The sequence below is a fragment of the Hippocampus bargibanti genome, linkage group LG11 (genome assembly GCF_051943395.1).
Source record: "Hippocampus bargibanti isolate YZ-2025 linkage group LG11, ASM5194339v1, whole genome shotgun sequence".
Lineage (NCBI taxonomy): Eukaryota > Metazoa > Chordata > Actinopteri > Syngnathiformes > Syngnathidae > Hippocampus > Hippocampus bargibanti.
In genome coordinates this window covers 3,031,675-3,051,414 of record NC_142744.1, presented here as the reverse complement: position 1 = coordinate 3,051,414, position 19,740 = coordinate 3,031,675, and the positions used below count along the sequence as shown (strand labels likewise).

Sequence of the window (19,740 nt, the reverse complement as noted above, 5' to 3'; positions counted from 1 at the left end):
TATGTCGTCCTAAAACTGAATATTCTATGGGTCTTGCAATTTGAGTGAAAATGACAAAAACCCTGGCACTGGAGTGGACACATTTTTTTGCACATCGTCTGACAGTGAACAATAATTTTAGACACTGCGCATTCGTTGTTTGATTTAGCATTTTCCCGATTGTAAAAGTGACCGATTTTTCTTTTTAAATGTTTCATTTTGGAGACCTACGCGCGATATGAAGTATTTGAAAACATCCATGCATCCATTATCCAAGTCGCTTATTGACATATTTGGGCAAGTAGGTCTGGTAAACCCTGAACTGGTCGCCAGCCATGGCACAGACAAACGAACAGCCATGTTTTCAAACTAAGGAACCATTTTGATTGGTCAGTCACTCTCTTATACATTAGAAACAAATACCCAATTGACTTTTGCCCCCACCTAGAATTTGTAGCCGTCCTTTCTGCCACTATTGCCTGGCCAATGCTTCCAGCCACCAGCCGGGCGGCGCCAGAGAGCGCTGCTGCCGCCAGTGCGGCAATCAGCGTGGATTTGAGACAGACCGTCCCCCGCAGGACGACGACACCTTCGCCGCTTCTGCCTTGAACCGTCTCCTGCAGCCTTTGAGAACTGTGACGAGCGTCTTGGGTAAAGGAGAAATCTGTTTGTGGTCCAACATGACACAATGTACAAGTATTTTGAATGCGGTATATGTTTTTTTTTGTGTTTTTATCCCCCCCCCCCCCAAGGAGCGGATGAAGGTGACAAGATGGAAGATGGGACGTTTGATATCATCACAGAGGAGGAAGTCAGCCGTGTGTCTGACAGTGACTCGTTTGCCACCGCCTGCACTTCTGGACATGAACAGCAGGAGGCAGCACAGCTGTATGTATCTTACTTGACTTGTAATAATAATAATAATAATAATAATAATAATAATAATAATAATAAATAATAATAACAGTGTTATTATTATAATAATTACAATAATAATCATTACAATAATAATAATTACAATAATTATAATTACAATTATAATAATTACAAGAATTACAATAATAACAATAATTAAAGTAATAACAATAATTAAAGTAATAACAATATTAATAATAATTACAATAATAATAATTATAATTACAATAATAATAATTACATTAATAATAATTACAATAATAATAAAAATAATAATAATTACAATAATTATAATTACAATTATAATAATAATTACAATAATAACAATAATAACAATAATTACAGTAATAACAATAAGAATAATTACAATAATAATAATTATAATTACAATAATAATAATCATCATCATAATGATAATTACAACAATGATAGAATACAATAATAATACAATACAATAATACTACAATAATACAATACTACAATAATAATAATAATAATAATACAATAATATACAGTAAAGTCTCGTTATATCGATATCGGATATATCGATAGTCCCGGTTATATCGATACTATTTCTATGCACGCACAGAGAAAATTACATGCAAACAGGGTCGGATATATCGACAGTCGATATTTTTTCGGACTCCCTTGAATATCGATATAACGAGACTTTACTGTATTTAATTTATAAACGCCTTTCAAAACTATAAACGTCACTTTCAAAGTGACAGGCAAAGTTTTTGGGTGCGCATTATATACCGGAAAATACGGTACTTGTGAATGACGATGTTGCCGATTTTCATTTTTATGTTTTTACCTTAATCTTCATTGACTATTCAGTCTTCACACCCCGCACACCAAATTATAATGCTCAGGATAATACATATTTCTAATACATTTGACAATCTGGCATTTGCCAATTTGGTAAAAAAAAAAAGAGTTGAAATGGGCATCAATCAAGCCTTGGTTATTCGTATGTTTGTGCTTTCGTGTTTCTTTGTCTTGTGCAGAAGCAAGATTTGTGGCAGCACAGGAGATGTCCCATCAGAAGACCTCAAGGATCAACTCGGCACCGTGCAGGATGCTGAAATCGGCTTGCTCAAGTCGGGAGAACTGACGTAAATGTCAACATTTTTTTTTTTTAACATTTTTATTTTTTATTTCTTTTTTGAAATACCTCAAGTCCTTGTTTACATCCTGTCACACAGTTTCTTATATTTTTGGGTCACGTTCATGTGTCAAAACGGGAAGTGAGATATTGAAGTGAAACACTTAAAGGACAACCGACGCCTTGTTGTGTCCATAATTTGTAAAATGGCTTCAAATGACTTCTACTGAGCGTATTTTACAAAGATACCACGGCATATAGCTATATTTTACGTTTTAAGATTCGCGCTGAATATTCAGGAAGTCTTGTTTTTGAGTTGGTGACGAGTCCGTACGTGACGTCACTAAAGGAACGCTCCTGACCGAGAAAGCGACACACAATGCATTTTGGGTACTTTGTTTGGTCTGAAAACTTCGTGTTGATCCGTGTTGATGGCGAAATTAGAAGGAAAACACAAAACTATTTCCAACGGAGCTTGGGCGCCATCTTGTGCATTTTCTGGGACGCTACATTGGAGTCCTGACTGCTCAAATTGATACGGAAGGACTTCTTTAATCGATTGCAAACATTTATGCTTTCTGGATGAGTAACAAGAAGGCATCTTCTCCGAATCTGAAGCCAATTTTTTGATTCTAGAGCAAGGCAAGACGTCCTGGTGTGATGTCACGAACAAGGGGGCGGGGCCTTCTGAAACTGGCCATTTCCGGTTTCATTTTGAAGTCGTTTTTGGACACTTTAACTCATTTTTATTGGTGTTTTGCATTTGACTAAAAATATCAGCTTGTGTGTTTTGGGTATTTTAGATGCTCTAAAACGTTTTTCTGATGTCAGTTAGGAAACAAAAAAGTGATGTCGGTTGTCCTTTAACATGAAACTCCTGACATGAGATACTGGGCAAAGATAAGTTTTTTTTTTTTTTTTTTTTGCTTGAACCAAAAAAAATCTAAAAAATGCTAAGTTGACATAGGATAAATGGAAATAATCCATTGAGAGAAGCATAAAAAAAAATATTGCCTGAATTCGGAATGACCCATTAAAAAAAAAAAAAAAAAAAGCACACCCATTCGTTTCAGTGCCAATTCTGTTTTGATGATCGTCCAAAAAACAAGATCAAGCGATTAACAAAATGGTGACACTTTGACGCCAAGGTTTTTTCTCTTCTCTTGAATTAAGCTTAGCGTCTGGCTTCACGATAGACGACATCTCCAACTTTGGCGACATCTCGCGAGAGCTCTTCATCAAGTCCAGCTGTTACAGCACCGTGCCCATCAGCGCTTATTGTGCGGGCGCCACCGTCTCCTGGACGTTCACCTCAGAACCCAAAGGCATTTCTTTCAGCGTTGTTTTCCGGGACACCCCGCAGACTACACTGGAGCAGGCTAAGGTGAAGCACACCCACACTTTTGCCACACAGCCACACAAACCATGGCCACGTCACTCTTGGCGGAGGATCACGATCAATGGCGACCTAAAAAGGTTTGTCATTGCTTATAAATGCTAAAATATGGCGCCATAACAAATTTTGGCCCAAATGAAGCACCTCATCTCAGTTCAACATTGTTGAAAGAAAGAGGAAAGGAAAGAAAGAAGTAGAAAAACAACATATAGGAGCTGCCGCAAAGGCAGTCACTTTTGCGGCGCCATCTTGAAATCAAAAGAACAAAAAAAAAAAAACTAAATAACAAATAATGTGACAAGACAAAGACACAGAGTCATTTATTCTTCAGCTCTCGCTGTACCCTCTTTGTGACATGAAGCAGTTCTAGATGAAAGAGGAAAGGATCAAAGCATCCTTTTCACCAGTGATCACGGACGTCATGGTGGAATGTGCGCGTCTACTACAAGCTAAATGTTGAAAGTAAACACGCAACTATATCATCCATTGGACGAAAAGAGATTGTCTTACATCTCCTGTCCCACGTAAATCCGCTTCAATTCCAAGCTGCGACAGTTCCACATGCGCATTGGCGCTCTTTCTTATTAGGCACAGCTTTGGCCTGAGAAACTAAGACAAGAAGGTTCCGGTTTCAGTTAACTCATTCACCACCACACGCTGTGCAAAAAAAATGGCCGCTCTCGTGCCAGGGTTTTTGTCATTTTCACTGAAATTGCAGGATCCTCAGGGTATCAGACTATTAGAGTATTTTCAGACTATATAAACATTGAATACTACTACTATTACTACTACTACTACTACTACTACTACTACTACTACTACTAATAATAATAATAATAATCATAATCATCATCATAATCATAAAACACATTATAAAAGTCATTAAAAATTGTTAAAAAATCTTAAATAAAAATAAAAATTCATTTCATTTTGAAGCGCCTTTCAAAACTCTCAAGGTCAATGGAGCGTAAGAAATCTTCGACTCTCTTCTTTCTTAAAAAAAAGGAGTTAATTCCCAAGTGAAATGGGTCTGGAGTTATCTGAGCCTGAAATGGGACGGCTGTACAAAATACAATACATCCATATTGATTTATGTAGCGCTTTAACAACAGCTGAAGCTGTAACAAAGCGCTAACATGGATAACATGCAAATCCTGCCCCCTCGTGGGAAGGAAAACATTGCCAGAGGTCTGACCAGTGCTTTATCAGCACCCCCCAAGCAAGAAAAACCAAAACCCGAACAATTTCGGGAATGGCGCTCCATGTCACGCCTTTTAATAAATTCGGGAATGGCAATGAATGAGTTAATCTAAAAGTCGGAATATCTCAAGTGTACATCGGAAACAATTGGCGACGTCAGCCGCTCTCAACGTGGCTGTTTAGGAAGGCAATAAGTGCGCCGCGCTCACATTTTATGACGACACCCGGGAACTGTTTTAATTTGCGGAAAAGAGGTGTCATATGTCTCGTTTAAACACGTCTTCTACTTTGGCAGGTCTTGATCCCGCTGACTCGTTGCAACTCCCATAAGGAGACAATAAAGGGAGAAATGAAAGTACGAAAACCGGGAGTGTACATACTCATCTTTGATAACTCCTTTTCCAGGTGAGTCTTTACGTGCTGGAATCTGTTTCCTGTTTCCTGTTTCCTGTTTACTCTGCACCTTCCTCCGAATCAACGCTCAGTGTCACATTTTCTCGTCATCCAGGTTCATCTCCAAGAAGGTGATGTATCATCTGGCTTTGGATGCCGGAGGCCTCTCATGAGACCAAAAACCTGTCAATCAAATGTGGATCATCACGTCGCCAATGCCAGGTAACTTGAAGCAGAGTCCATTTGAAGCGTTGCCATCTAAGACAAAGCTGAGTGTAAACATCTTGGACTACTAAGGCTTATTAGGTGATGTCATCTTCGGAAACCAGTAAAAAAAATATATATATATGTATATATATATATATATATATATATATATATATATATATATATACAGTAAAGTCTCGTTATATCGATATTCAAGGGAGTCCGAAAAAATATCGATATAACCGGGACTATCGATATATCCGACCCTGTTTGCATGTAATTTTCTCCGTGCGTGCATAGAAATAGTATCGATATAACCGGGACTATCGATATATCCGATATAACGAGACTTTACTGTATATATATATATATATATCTCAATTCAATCAGTCATTAATCCACTGAATTAGAGTATGGGATGTTTTTATTCTTTCTTCACATTTAAAGGACAACCGACGCCTTCGGAAAAAGTTGTGTCCATAATTTGTAAAATCACTTCAAATCACTTCTACTGGGCGTATTTTACAAAGGTTCCACTTGCTGTTTCTATTTCAATAATGAGGTTTTATGTAGAAATGTTTGTTTTTGTTTTTGTCACCCTCTGAAAATAATGGTCTCGGTCATGAATTGTAAAAGTAAACATGCTTTTATTCTCCTTTTGGGTTTTCGTTGGTTTATTTTGTATTTTTTTTTTTTCATTCTTAGTTTTGTTCATAAGTTCATTCATTCATTTATTTATGAAAGGCGCTTACATATGAAATTTATTTATTTATTTATTTATTTATTTATCCATGTATTTATCAATTTATTAATTTTTTTTATGTAGATTTATTTATTTATTTACCTGCTTATTTATATTAATTTTTTTGTTTGTTTATTTAGACCTATTTATTTATTTGTTTATTTATTTTGACCCATTTATTTATTCAGTCATGTGTTCATTGATTGATTGATTTTTCGAATTATTTATGTATATCTTTATCTATGTGTGAATTAATTAACTGGTTTATTTATTTGTGTATTTATTTTTCAATTTATTTATTTATACCTGTTTGTATTTATTTATGTATTTATCTATTTATTTATTTACCTGCTTATTTATGTTAAAGTTTATTTTTTTAGACCTATTTATTTATTTGTTTATTTATTTTGATCCATTTATTTATTTAGTCATGTGTTCATTGATTGATTGATTTATCAAATTATTTATGCATTTATTTATCTATGTATGAATTAATTCACTGATTTATTTATTTGTGTATTTATTTCTTAACTTATTTATTTAGACCTATGTTTGTATTTATTTATTTATTTATTTATACATTCATGTATCCTTTTTTTTTTAAATAATGAATAATTTTTTCTGAATATCCATTAAAAAAGTGAACAAAATCATTATTATATTCAGTCATAAGTTCATTTCAAGGTTGAATAATATGTTAAACCAACTATAGTTGAGCTGACCAGGATCCTGAGATGTTTGAGGCAAAAAAAAAAAAGAAGAAAAAATGGCAGCCATTTTTGGTCCAAAAAATGACTTAGATTATTATTTTATGAGGGTTACAATATTTTTTTGGGTGGTCACTTTGAATATGACCACTCACTGCTTTTACAATGAGAACATTTGCACACAGACGAGAGCAAATTTCTCACTGTAAATAAACATCCATCACATTTCACTGAATGCATTTTGGAGATGTTATCATCTTTCTTGTTCCATTGAAAATAATAAGATGATACTTGTAGCAAATGTATTTGTTGTCAAATCAACTCATTGTTCATCACATTGATGCAAAATTTAAATGACCAATTTAAAGCTTTGGAATTATTTTTTTTTTAATGAACAAAAAAAAAAGTGATTTGAAGCCTTTGTTGGAGCAGGAGCTCCTACTAACAGTGTCCAAAATATCTTCTTAATATATATTTTATTGTTGCCTTTATACGATGGACAAAAAAAAAAAAATTATTTCAAGATGTAATCTGCAAAGTTGCTGCAATCCTATATATTCGCTGAAATGTCTTATTTGAAACAATGAGGTGATTGTGATTTATTATTTCTATGCTTTTGCTGTATTTTAGACGTATGTACACGCGCAGGAGGAGAACGGTAAAAAAATACTCATTTGGTTTACAAGTGGACACACAAAAGCCAAAACAAAAATGTAAATGTGCTATCCGGTTGACATAACTAATTCTAACAATTATTATTATTATTATTATTATTCATCCGACACAGTTCAAGCATTGCACCAACCCTCTTGCGCCAGACGCTTCCGATTTTCCTTTAGCTTCCTTTCCCATCACTGGTTTTCCCGATCATGCGTGTATTTGTGCACGCGTAAGTGAGGTGTTGTTCGAACTCGGCGTCCGTGTGACTGCGGTCGCCGCTGTTCGTCAAGGTTAATAATGATCTCATTATAAATCATGTCACAATCACTTCTCCGTCTCTGACTGCGCTCTCCTTTCACTTTCCTTTTTCCCTTTCAACGTGTGTGCGCAGAGCATGTTAATTCCTGCCACTTTGTCCGCAGATGGGACCTTGTTACATCAACGCGCTATCATGCGCTGTACAGTTATATACAGTGAGACCTCAACTTACAAACACCTTATCTTACAAACTTTTCGTCTTACAAACGTCAAATTTCTGAAAATTAAACCTGATAATAAGCACTATTTTCAAAATACACACCCACCACGGCTGGCGGAGTGATCTTCGACGGAAGCACACGACCGAAAAGCACCAGAGGTTATGTTACCAACAGTCCTTATGGAAGGTGACTCTCCTTCCATAAGCCATCAACGACCATCAAAAAGGTCAATAAAACTTTATTTTACAGCACAGTTTATTTCTTTAATTACAGTCCTCATGTAATGTGCCTCTCTTTCCAAACAGCAATTCCCTTTGACCTTCAACGCCATTCCATCAATCCATAAATGACCATCACAAATGTAAATAAAGTGACTTTATGATACAATGCAGTGTATTTCTTTCATTACAATACAATAGCACATTTATTATACATAGAATAAGGTATGATGTGTGTAGTTTTAAGGCTTATTTAGTTGAAAAGTATATTTTACGGAAACCGAGGAACGGATTATTCCCATTTTAATGGTTTCCTATGGGAATTTTTTTTTTTGAGATACACACTTTTCGCCTTACACACTCTGTCTGGGAACCAATTAAGTTCGTAAGTTGAGGTCTCACTATATATATATATATATATATATATATATATATATATATATATATATATATATATATATATATATATATATATATATATATATATATATTTGAACGGAAAGTCTCATGCACACATGCCTGCGTTTTCACGGCGTATTATTCAAAATGAACAGAAGAGGCTATTAGTGTGGTAATTATATTTCTAGCAACAAAAAAATGACATTTTTATGATCAGAATTGAATTGTTTTGGCAAGTAAAATGTTTATTTATCATTTGGATTGCAGATACAAAAAAATATTACATCTTTGCCACTTGCTGTCGACTGAAAATGACATCATAGGTTTCCAAGGCTTGAGAAATGACCAATCATGGCTCAGCTTGAAATCACATGATCCCAATCAGTAAACGACAAGTGACAAAATGGCCGCCCCCGGACATGAATAAAAACGGGTGGAATCTTTCTAGCTAGCTAGATAGATAGATAGCTAGATAGATAGATTCCTATCATTCTAGCTAGCTACCTAGCTAACTATTTTATAATAATAATAATCCATTTAATTTCTAAGCGCCTTTCAAAACTCTCAAGGTCACTTTACAGTCACAGGATATTCTGTGGGTGAGCTACCTAGCTACCTATCTACTTTGCTACCAAGTGACAAAATGGCCGCCCCCGGACATGAATAAAAACAGGTGGAATGTATCTATCTCACTATCTAGCTAGCTAGCTAACTAGCAAGATAGATAGATAGATGGATGGATGATTAGATTCCTATCTAGCTAGCTAAGTACCTAGCTAGCTACCTAGCCAGATAGATTCCAGTAGCTAGTTAGATAGATAGATGGATGGATGATTAGATTCCTATCTAGCTAGCTAAGTACCTAGCTAGCTACCTAACCAGATAGATTCCAGTAGCTAGTTAGATAGATAGCTAGCTAGATAGATTCCTATCTAGCTAGCCACCTAGCTAGCTACTTTGCAACCTATCTACTTTGCTACCTTGCTTCCCATCTAGCTACCTACCTAGCTACCAACCAACCTAGCTAGCTACCTAGCTACTTTGCTACACACCCATCTATCGATCAATCGAGCGAGCAAGCGAACTACCTCATTAGCTACCTCGCCAGTTAGATAGCTAGCTATCTAACAAGCTAGCTACCTATCTGTTTATTTATTTAATCTTGTATTTATTTTGTATGTATTTATTTGTTTGTTCCTTTGTTTTATCTGTTTATTTTTATTTTTGTGCTTAATTTTTATTCACGATCCCATTATCTGAATAGCCTATTGAGTGAGAGTCATGTGGAGGATGCTTGGAATTGTTATTGTTCAGGGCCTGGTAAGGGAGGGACAAAGATGCTCCCAGACAATAGAGAAACGAGGACAGATCAACCTGTCTCTCATGTCTGCGTACGTGTCTCACCCCCCCTAAGGGCCAAGCGGACCCCTGTAGTGTTAATGCCAGGCTGTGTGTGTGTTTTGCTGTCAAGCCTAAAACGGGTTCGCTTTGTCACCCACTGCCTCCCAATTGGGGGCACCTGGCAAGTTCATTTTTTTGGGCACTTTCTATTCAATTTTCAAATAAATAGACAGTGATATCTTGGCCTACGAACTTAATTGGTTCCCAGACAGAGTGTGTAAGGTGAAAAGTGTGTATCCCAAAAATTAATTTCCCATAAGAAACCATTAAAAAGAGAATAATTTGTTCCCAGGTCCCCATAAAACATAATTTTTTAAAAAGATGGGGGGGGGGGGGGGGGGCTAGTGGCGGGGTCACAGTTCACGACAGCTCGTCTTCGATCTTGAGCGCAATAGTCAAATGGGGGGAAGCTTAATGGCTGCTGTTTCCATGGCGACGCCACCAGAGCATTGTCGGCCCGCAGCGTCTCCAAAGATCTGGGAGTGTTATTTTTAAAGTGACATAAGGCAGAAGATGGAAATTCGCTGCTGGATGTCTGTACATAAAAAAGTGGGGTTGGGGCGGGCATAGGAGGGTTTTATTTATTTATTTATTTATTTTGGGGTGGGGCGCTCAGGACAAGGCTAATAATAATAATAATAATAATAATAATAATAATAATAATAATAATAATAATAATAAATAATTAATACATTTCATTTATAAGCGCCTTTCAAAACTTTCAAGGACACTTTACAGTCACAGGATATTATGTGCAGACACTTAAACATGACGGCAAAATGAACTTTTAACAGATGATGCTAATGTACGTAAAATATCGTTTAATTTTCAAATTTTAACTATGATGTTAAATAAATAATACAAAAATGTTGACATTTTACAAAATGAAAATACAGTGATACCTCAGCTTACGAACTTTATTGGTTCATTTACGCTGGCGCACGTGGCTGCCGCTGCTCACCCACAGGAAAATGTATCCTCTGGCTGTGAAGTGACCTTGAGAGTTTTTAAAGGCACTTATAAATGAAATGTATTATTATTATTATTATTATTATTATTATTATTATTATTATTATTATTATTATTATTATTATTATTATTGTTATTATATATTTTTTCCAATCGTATGACTATGATTTTCAACCATATAAGAAAAATGAAATGTATTATTATTATTATATATTTTGTCCAATCCTATGAATATGATTTTCAACCATATGAGAAAAATGAAATTTATTATTATTATTATTATTATTATTATTATATTTTTTTCCAATCGTATGAATATGATTTTCAACCATATGAGAAAAATGAAATTTATTATTGTTATTATTATTATTATTATTATTATTATTATTATTATTATTATATTTTTTTCCAATCGTATGAATATGATTTTCAACCATATGAGAAAAATGAAATTTATTATTGTTATTATTATTATTATTATTATTATTATTATTATTATTATTATATATTTTTTCCAATCGTATGAATATGATTTTCAACCATATGAGATACATGAAATTTATTATTATTATTATTATTATTATTATTATTATTATATTTTTTTCCAATTGTATTAATATGATTTTCAACCATATAAGAAAAATGAAATTTATTATTATTATTATTATTATTATTATTATTATTATTATTATTATTATTTTTCCAATCGTATGAATATGATTTTCAACCATATGAGAAAAATGAAATTTATTGTTATTATTATTATTATTATTATTATTATTATTATTATTATTAGTAGTAGTAGTAGTAGTAGTATTCCAATCATACGAATATGATTTTCAACCATATAAAATAAAACACAATTTATCTTAGAGAAAAAAAACCTGTTGAATCATATTCATCCATGTCTCCTGTCCCACGTCAATCCGCTTCAATTCCAAGCCACGACACTTCCACATACGCATCGACGCTTCTGTCCTGGCTCAGGCTCGTCAATCATAAACATGAGCTGCAAAGTGGCTTGATGTGCCGTTTAAATTGAACCTTTTGACTACAGCAGCTCATTACAAGGGCCGCGCGGCTAATTGCGGCTAACAGGTGCACCACTCAGCTAGCATAGTCATGCAGGCACCGATTTCATTCAGGATATTAACCTCGCTAATTGCCACGGGAAGAGCTCCCGGCCCGAATGGCCGAGAAGTAAACGGGGCAGACGAATGCATACAATTTCCTTTTTTTTATATTCGAAACGGCGGAGCAGCAAATGTGGACTTTGAAGTCATTATTGTCATTTTTGAGCATTTTCTGCAGGGAACAGTCGCTGACTTTGATGACAAGACCGCCTTACAGTTTTACGGCTCACTAAAACTTCAGGATACAGTGATACCTTGGCTTACGAACTTATTTGGTTCCCAGACAGTGTGTAAGGCGAAATGTGTGTATCCCAAAAATTAATTTCCCATAGGAATCCATTAAAATGAGAATAATCCGTTCCCAGGTCCCCATAAAACATAATTTTCTACTTTCTAATTGTCTAAGCTTTAAAATGACACAAAATATACCTTATTTTATGTATAATAAATGTGCTATGGTATTATAATTAAAAAAAAATGTACTGTACTGTAGCTGGGTTGATAGCTTTTTGCTTCAAGTGTACAGATGGCTTGTGCGGGTTATTTGTAGAGCCTGGTTGATGGGAATTTTAACCTTGCAGTCTACATTCTGCCTTCAAAGTTGAAACGAGTCAAAATGTCACTATTTTCTATCCATTTTGTCACTCTCTCTCTCTGTCGTCTGCCTGTCTCTTTAATGTTTAAACCACCTCCCCCTCACTGCTGCGTTCTTGACCAATCACGTGGCTTTAACCGAAGACTGGGGGCGGAGAATAGAGGACAAAAAAAAATACCGCCATTACCGGCCAATACGGCCGCCATTTTCTTGTTCTTGAACGGGCTCGTTTGCGAACGACACGTCACTTATTGTGGCAGCTCCGTGTCTATCCCGAAAAATAGTTTGTATGCCAAGGTAAAGGGTGGGATGTTCAAAACAAAGCTTTAACTTTTTGTTCTTCCTTTTTTTTCATTTCCTAATCATGTTGACAACTAACTATACAGCGATTTTATTCATGATCTATTTGTCCTCCGTGCTAAGAAGCTCTGCATTTGACAGGATATACACAGAAATCGCCAGCTGGACTGACAAGCAAGGCATACAAGAGGGGGGGGGGGGGGGGGGGTGTGAGAGAGGAGGGAGAAAGAGAGAGAGAGGGGGGAGATGCTTCGAGAGAGGGTGAGAGAGAGCCACGCACAATGTGCTGATGGCAACTTCCTCAGCAGATGGTTAAGACAAGACGCGGGACAGAGCATGTTTGAGGACATTCAGTCTTAACTCTGTTAGGGGGGGGGGGTAAAATTGAAGAACTTAAAAAAAAAAATGCCAATTTTGAATCTCGCAGACCACAAGCGAACCAATTTGCATATTTTAGTTTTAATCCTGTCAATCAAATAACTGCCGGACACTCATTGCTCCTCCCTGATCCGAGATGGCTTCATCCTCGTCGGAAATAGTTGACGGTCACGTCATTTCTTTCACAAGCCTTTTTGTGTATATGTGTGTGTGTGGGTGGGGGGGGGGGTTGCGCAAACACAGCCTTGACTCCTTGTTGCCATGGCAACCTAGTGATGTTGCGTTATGATGGAGTGCGGCTTGAGTGGACCGGCAACGGCGACAACGTTTGATTGTCACGCCGCCGGGTGCTCTTTTGAGGGCTCAGAAGAGGGGGGGGGGGGGTGATGGAATTGAGGTTGCGGCACATTTCAGGCCACCATATTAATAATAATAATAATACATTTCATTTATAAGCACCTTTCAAAACTCTCAAGGTCACTTTACAGTCACAGGATAAGTTTTTTTCTGTGGGTGAGCAGCGGCAGCCACACGCACCAGTGTTCACTCAACCCGGAAGTAACTCAAATAGATAGAAAGTTAGCGAGCTAGCCAATATATAGCTAATAGTTGGCTATACTACTATACTACTAATACTAATAATAATAATAATAATAACAATACATTGCATTTTCAAGCGCCTTTCAAAACTCTCAAGGTCACTTTACAGTCACAGGATAAGGTAGCAGCTGTACAAAATACAATACAATACATACATATTGATTCATATAGCGCTTTAACAACAGCTAATGCTAGAACAAAACGCTAACATTGACAAAAGGCAAATGCTAGCTTCCTTGCTGGAAGGCAAAAACATAACCAGAGGTCTGACCAGCGCTTTATCAGCACCCCCGAAGCAAGAAAAACCGAAACCCGAACAATTTTGGGAATGGCGCCCCATGTCATACTTTCAATTCCCGAATTAGGAATGATTAGTGAATGAGTTAAACGAACAACAAAAGAGTCAATTCCTAATTGATATGGGTCTGGAGTTATCTGAGCTTGAAATGGGGGCGGCTGTACAAAATACAATACAATACATACATATTGATTCATATAGCGCTTTAACAACAGCTAAAACTAGAACAAAACGCTAACATTGACAAAAGGCAAATGCTAGCCCCCTTGCTGGAAGGGAAAAACATAACCAGAGGTCAGACCAGCGCTTTATCGGCACCCAAGCATGAAAAAAAATTAACAAAACCCAAACACATTTGGGAATGGCGCTCCGTGTCATATTTTCAACTCCTTCGTTGGGAATGGTAATGAATGAGTTAAATAATTCATCTTTTTGTTTGTTTGTTTGTTTGTTGTTTTTTTTTTTCAAACAACTGCAGCAGACAAAAATGATTGTTTTCTCTGAAATTTTTCTTTTCTTTTATCAGAAAAAAAAATAGTTACTTCCTAAGTTAGATGGGTCTGGAGTTACAGTATATATGAGCTTGAAATGAGGGCGTTGACAACATGTTCCATCCATTGCAGAGTATTTCTGTTTCTCGGACAACCTGCAATGACATCACAAAGCGGCGGCGGCGGCGGCCTCGCGCTGCGAAGCCAATCAGCGGCTTTTGAAAGGCTGACTGACTCACTCGCTGCTGCGCTGACGAACGTCAGAAGAAGCGACTCGTCATGACACAAGTGCGCAAATTCGGGAGGACATGTGATCATCACTAAATAGACTCATTATATGAGTCACGTGTTTCCATGTAAGTACAGTGATACCTCGGTTTACGAACCACTTGGCTTACAAACATTTTGGTTTACGAACGTTAAATTTATGATAATTTTACCTTGGCATACAAACTATTTTTCAGGATACACACGGAGCTGCCACAATGAGTGATGTGTCGTTCGCGAACGAGCCCGTTTTCCAAGCAAGAAAATGGCAGCCACATTTTTTTTTGTCCTCTATTCCCCGTTTCCAGTTTTCGGTTAAAGCCACGTGATTGGTCAAGAACGCAGCAGTGAGGGGAGGTGGTTTAAACAATAAAGAGAGAGGCAGACGACAGAGAGAGAGCTACAAAATGGATAGGAAACAATGACATTTGGATTCATTTCAACTTAGTTCAAAGGCAGTGTTGACTGCAAGGTTAAAATATCCCATCAATCAGGCTACGCAAATAACCCGCACAAGCCATCTGTACACTTGATGCAAAAAGTTATCAAGCCAGCTAAACAGAACACAATTGATGAGGAACAAGGTAAAATTATCGCAGAGAAAGCAACTAGAAAGGATCATTCCTCAAGATGGTGAAAGAAGAAGGTTACGTTCCTCATCAAGTGTTTAATGCTGATGAAACCGGCCACTCCATTCCATCAAGCCATCAACGACCATCACAAAGATAAATAAAACCACTTTATTATACTGTACAGTTTATTTCTTTAATTATCATACCGTAGCACATTTATTATACATAAAATAAGGTATATTTTGTGTAGTTTTGAAAATTAGAAAGTAGAAAATTATATTTTATGGGGACCTGGGAACGGATTATTTTCATTTTAATGGTTTCCTATTGGAAATTAATATTTGGGATACACACTTCGCCTTACACACTGTCTGGGATCGAATTAAGTTCGTAAGCCAAGGTATCACTGTATTTTCGACGCAAGTTTGAGGATAAAACATCCCCCTTTCTTTTTCCGATTGCACAAGACGAGGTCCAGACAGTTTTTCCCTTTCAAACAGTAACGGCATGAAAAGACCTAAAAATCAACCATTAAAAATAAAGAAAGAAAGAAAAAAAAAGTGGTTGAAAAGATGGCGCCGAGAATGACAAGCAATGTTGTGATTGGATGACACATTCGATGTCAGCATCCTTTTCACTTACAGGAAGGCTTTACAAGACTTGCCTCAAGGACACGGATGCAAAAAAAAAGTGGGGAGGGGGGGCGACCAGTCACTCAGTAAGTCGCTAATGGTCGGCCTGTTTAGGATGCTAATAGCAGCATGGGCCTTGTTGCCATGGCAATAGTGCCGGCAGCGTCCGCCTGTGGAGTCCTCTAATACTACTTTGACGACATCATGTTGGGCTGCGTTTCACTGCTTGATGGCGTTAAGGCCGACTATCAGATGGACGGCGAGACTAGCAGACAAAAAGACACAAATGGACAGACGGGCAAGTGGAAAGACAGAAAGACCGGAGGAAGTCCATAGATAGACAGACAGATAGACAGCGCGACGGACAGACGTGCAAAAAGACAAGTTGACGAGCAAATACCGAGACTGAGCCAGAGACAGACACAGAGAAAATCTGGCTAGCTGGCTGGCTGGCTATCTAGCTAGCTATCTAATGGCTTTCTAATAGCTATCAGTAGCGATCTATTTGCTAGCTAGCTAGCTTTCTATCTACAGTAAAGTCTCGTTATATCGCTATTCAAGGGAGTCCGAAAAAATATCGATATAACGAGACTTTACTGTATTTGAGTTATTTGCGGGTTGAGTGAACGCTGGCGCGTGCGGCTGCCACTGCTCACCCGCAGATTATTAATATTATTATTATTATTATTATTAATTAACTAATTAATTAATAATACTTATTAATAGTAATAATTATTATTAATTAATTAATATTTACTTAATAATTAATCAATATTTAATTAATAATGAATTAATTAATGATAAAAATAATTATTATTATTAGTAGTATTATTATTTAATAATTACATATTTAATAATAATACTTATTATTATTAGTATTAGTATTATTAGCATTATTATCATTAATTGATTAATTATTAATCACTAATTACTTATTGATTAATTATTAAGTGATTATTAATTAATTATTATTATTAATATTAATAATTAATAATTATTATTATTAATTAATTAATAATAAACGGACAGTTAGGACGGCGGAAAAAATCATTGGCACCGCCCTACCCACTCTCGAGGACTTGCACACTGCAAGAATCCAAAGTAGGGCGCGGAAAATCCTACTGGACCCTCCGCACCCTGCCCACCACCTTTTCCAGCTACTCCCCTCAGGCCGGCGCTACCGATCCATGCGCACCAAATGGAACTGTATAGTGGCACTTAGCAATTTTTTGATGATGATACTAGTGCAGCGTGTTCTACCGGAAACAAATTCCTTGCGTGTTCTACATACTTGGCAATAAAGATGATTCTGATTCTGATAATAATAATAATAATAATAATAATAATAATAATAATAATAATAATAATAGTAATAATAAAGTATAATAATAATAATAAAGTATTTATTAATTAATAATAATAATAATAATAATAATAATTATTATTATTATTATTATTATTATTATTATTATTATTATTATTATTACAGTCGTCAAGAATCTGCCCTCAATATTTTTCTTTATTTTTTTGTCCATCCAACGTTTGATCGGCGATGGATCGCACTGTCATGGCACAAGGGCCGGCCGGGTCGCTGTCCACGGTGCTGAAGGTCAAGCAGAAGATCACTTTATCTCCAAGTGGCCGGTTTTGTATTCCGTTTGGGTGTAATTTGGGGGTAGAAGGGGAGGGGAGGGGCAATTCTAGGCGTAACCGTGCACCTTATGACGAACAGGCGGTAGAAAGCGAGGACGAGGTGAGTCACTCACCCACTCGGCAGTCTTGTGAATTGCGCCCAGCAGGGAAGCCAACCGATCGAGCGCCTGGCAGGAGCATCTGCAAAAGGTCAGCATGGCGCACAGCACACTTTGAGAAATGCTTTACCCTTTTTTTTGTCTGCGTGTGTGCGCATGAATCAACATACTTACATTATGATTATTATATATATATTTTTTATTTTTTTACTTTATTTTGCTTCCAGGTTGATTGAACGCTGGCGCGTGTGGCTGCCGCTGCTCACCCGCAGAAAAAAAATATCCTGTGACTGTAAAGTGTCCTTGAGAGTTTTGAAAGGTGCTTATAAATGAAATGTATTATTATTATGATCTGGCTATCTCGCTAGCTAAATAGCTGTTTGGCTGGCTACCTAGCTAGCTATCTTTTTGTTGCCTATTATCTATGTAGCTGGCTATCTAATAGCTATCTAGCTGGCGAGGTATCTAGCTGGCTATCTAATAGCTAGCTAGCTTTGTATTTATTTGAGTTATTCCGGGTAGAGTGAACGCTGGCACGTGTGGCTTCCGCTGCTCACCCTCAGAAAAAACTTATTCTGTGACTATAAAGTGACCTTGAGAGTTTTGAAAGGCGCTTAGAAATGAAATGCATTATTATTATTATTATTACTTTATTATGAATTAATTCCCGCATTTGAAAGCGGCTTATAAATGAAATGTATTATTACATATTTTTGGAGAGGAAAAACTCAGAATGAAAAACAAAATTCATTTGTATATTTTTAGATCAAAAGGAACCAACTTTGTTAAAGCACTGGTCAGACCTCCGGCAATGTATTTTTACCTTCCACAAGGGGGCAGCATTTGCCTTTTCTCCAAGTTAGCGCTTTGATACAGCTTTAGCTGTTGTTAAATCGCTATATAAACCAATATATATGTATTGCATTGTATTTTGTACAGCCGCCCCCATTTCAGGCTCAGATAACTCCAGACCCATGTCACTTAAGAATTAACTAGATGGCGGTAGTTTATGTTGCAAAACATTGTGTCATTATCGAGAAATAGTTGTTTATGAACTACTTCATTCCAAAAAATAAGCAGACATCGGTTTGAAATGCTTCTTACTTGATAAGAAATCAAGATGATTATTCATGATGACATTCATATAAACATGTTTATTAACTCATTCACTGCCAGTTGATGTGCAAAAACGTGTCCGCTCCAGTGCCAGGGTTTTTGTCATTGTCACTCGAATTCCAGTACCCACAGAATATTGAGTTTTAGGACTACATAAACATTCCGTACAGCGTTAGAAACCTTATACTCTCTTATTTCATCAAAAAAAATAAAAACAAGAGTTAATTCCTAAGTTATATGGGTCTGGAGTTATATGAGGTTGAAATGAGGGCTGCTGTCCAAAATGCAATACAATACATACATATTGGTTTATATTGCGCTTTAACATCAGCTGAAGCTGGAACAAAGCGCTAACATGGGAAAGGGAATGCGCTAAAAGGGAAAGGGAAAACAAAGATCTGGACAGCGCTTTATCGGAACCCAAATAAAATCGGGAATGGCGCTCTATGTCATATTTTCAATTTCCGAATAAAATTTGTGAATGGCGCCGAATGATCAAAACTGCTCCAAAATAAGAATAATTTACGATATGTCGTTATTGTTAAAACATATTTATTAGGTATGACTCAGTTCGTTGTGAGGGGACGAATGACAACATCATTGTTTGATTATTATTATTATTTTTTTTTTTTTACTATTTATTGACATTTATTTGCTCATCGGGCTACCGTTCTCTCACTTTGTCGCCATTTTCTTATTTCTATGTAACGAGGAGCAAATCCCAAAAGGAACATACAACCCCCTCCCAGCACCATCCCCGCCACCCCCTTCCATCCTCCTCTTCTTCATCCTCCTCATCCTCACAACGGCAGTAGCAGACGGGTCGTGCGGCAA

General features: G+C 36.5%; 1 protein-coding gene across 4 annotated transcripts in view; it reads left to right on the top strand.

The window, feature by feature from the left end:
- The window catches only part of LOC148891147 (FYVE and coiled-coil domain-containing protein 1-like), a 34,051-nt gene extending 14,335 nt beyond the window's left edge, over positions 1 to 19,716 (top strand). For 3 of the 4 annotated variants that reach the window (XM_089009172.1, XM_089009173.1, XM_089009170.1), the window contains 7 exons: positions 428 to 630; positions 732 to 867; positions 1,905 to 2,012; positions 3,176 to 3,386; positions 4,894 to 5,003; positions 5,107 to 5,213; positions 14,701 to 16,636. In XM_089009172.1, coding sequence (XP_088865298.1) covers positions 428 to 630; positions 732 to 867; positions 1,905 to 2,012; positions 3,176 to 3,386; positions 4,894 to 5,003; positions 5,107 to 5,164 — 826 coding nt within the window. In that variant the 3' untranslated portion in view covers positions 5,165 to 5,213; positions 14,701 to 16,636. Of the gene's footprint in view, positions 1 to 427; positions 631 to 731; positions 868 to 1,904; positions 2,013 to 3,175; positions 3,387 to 4,893; positions 5,004 to 5,106; positions 5,214 to 14,700; positions 16,637 to 19,618 lie in introns of those variants that run through there. The other variant, XM_089009171.1, reaches the window with a different exon arrangement.
- Positions 19,717 to 19,740: the final 24 nt, after the last annotated feature.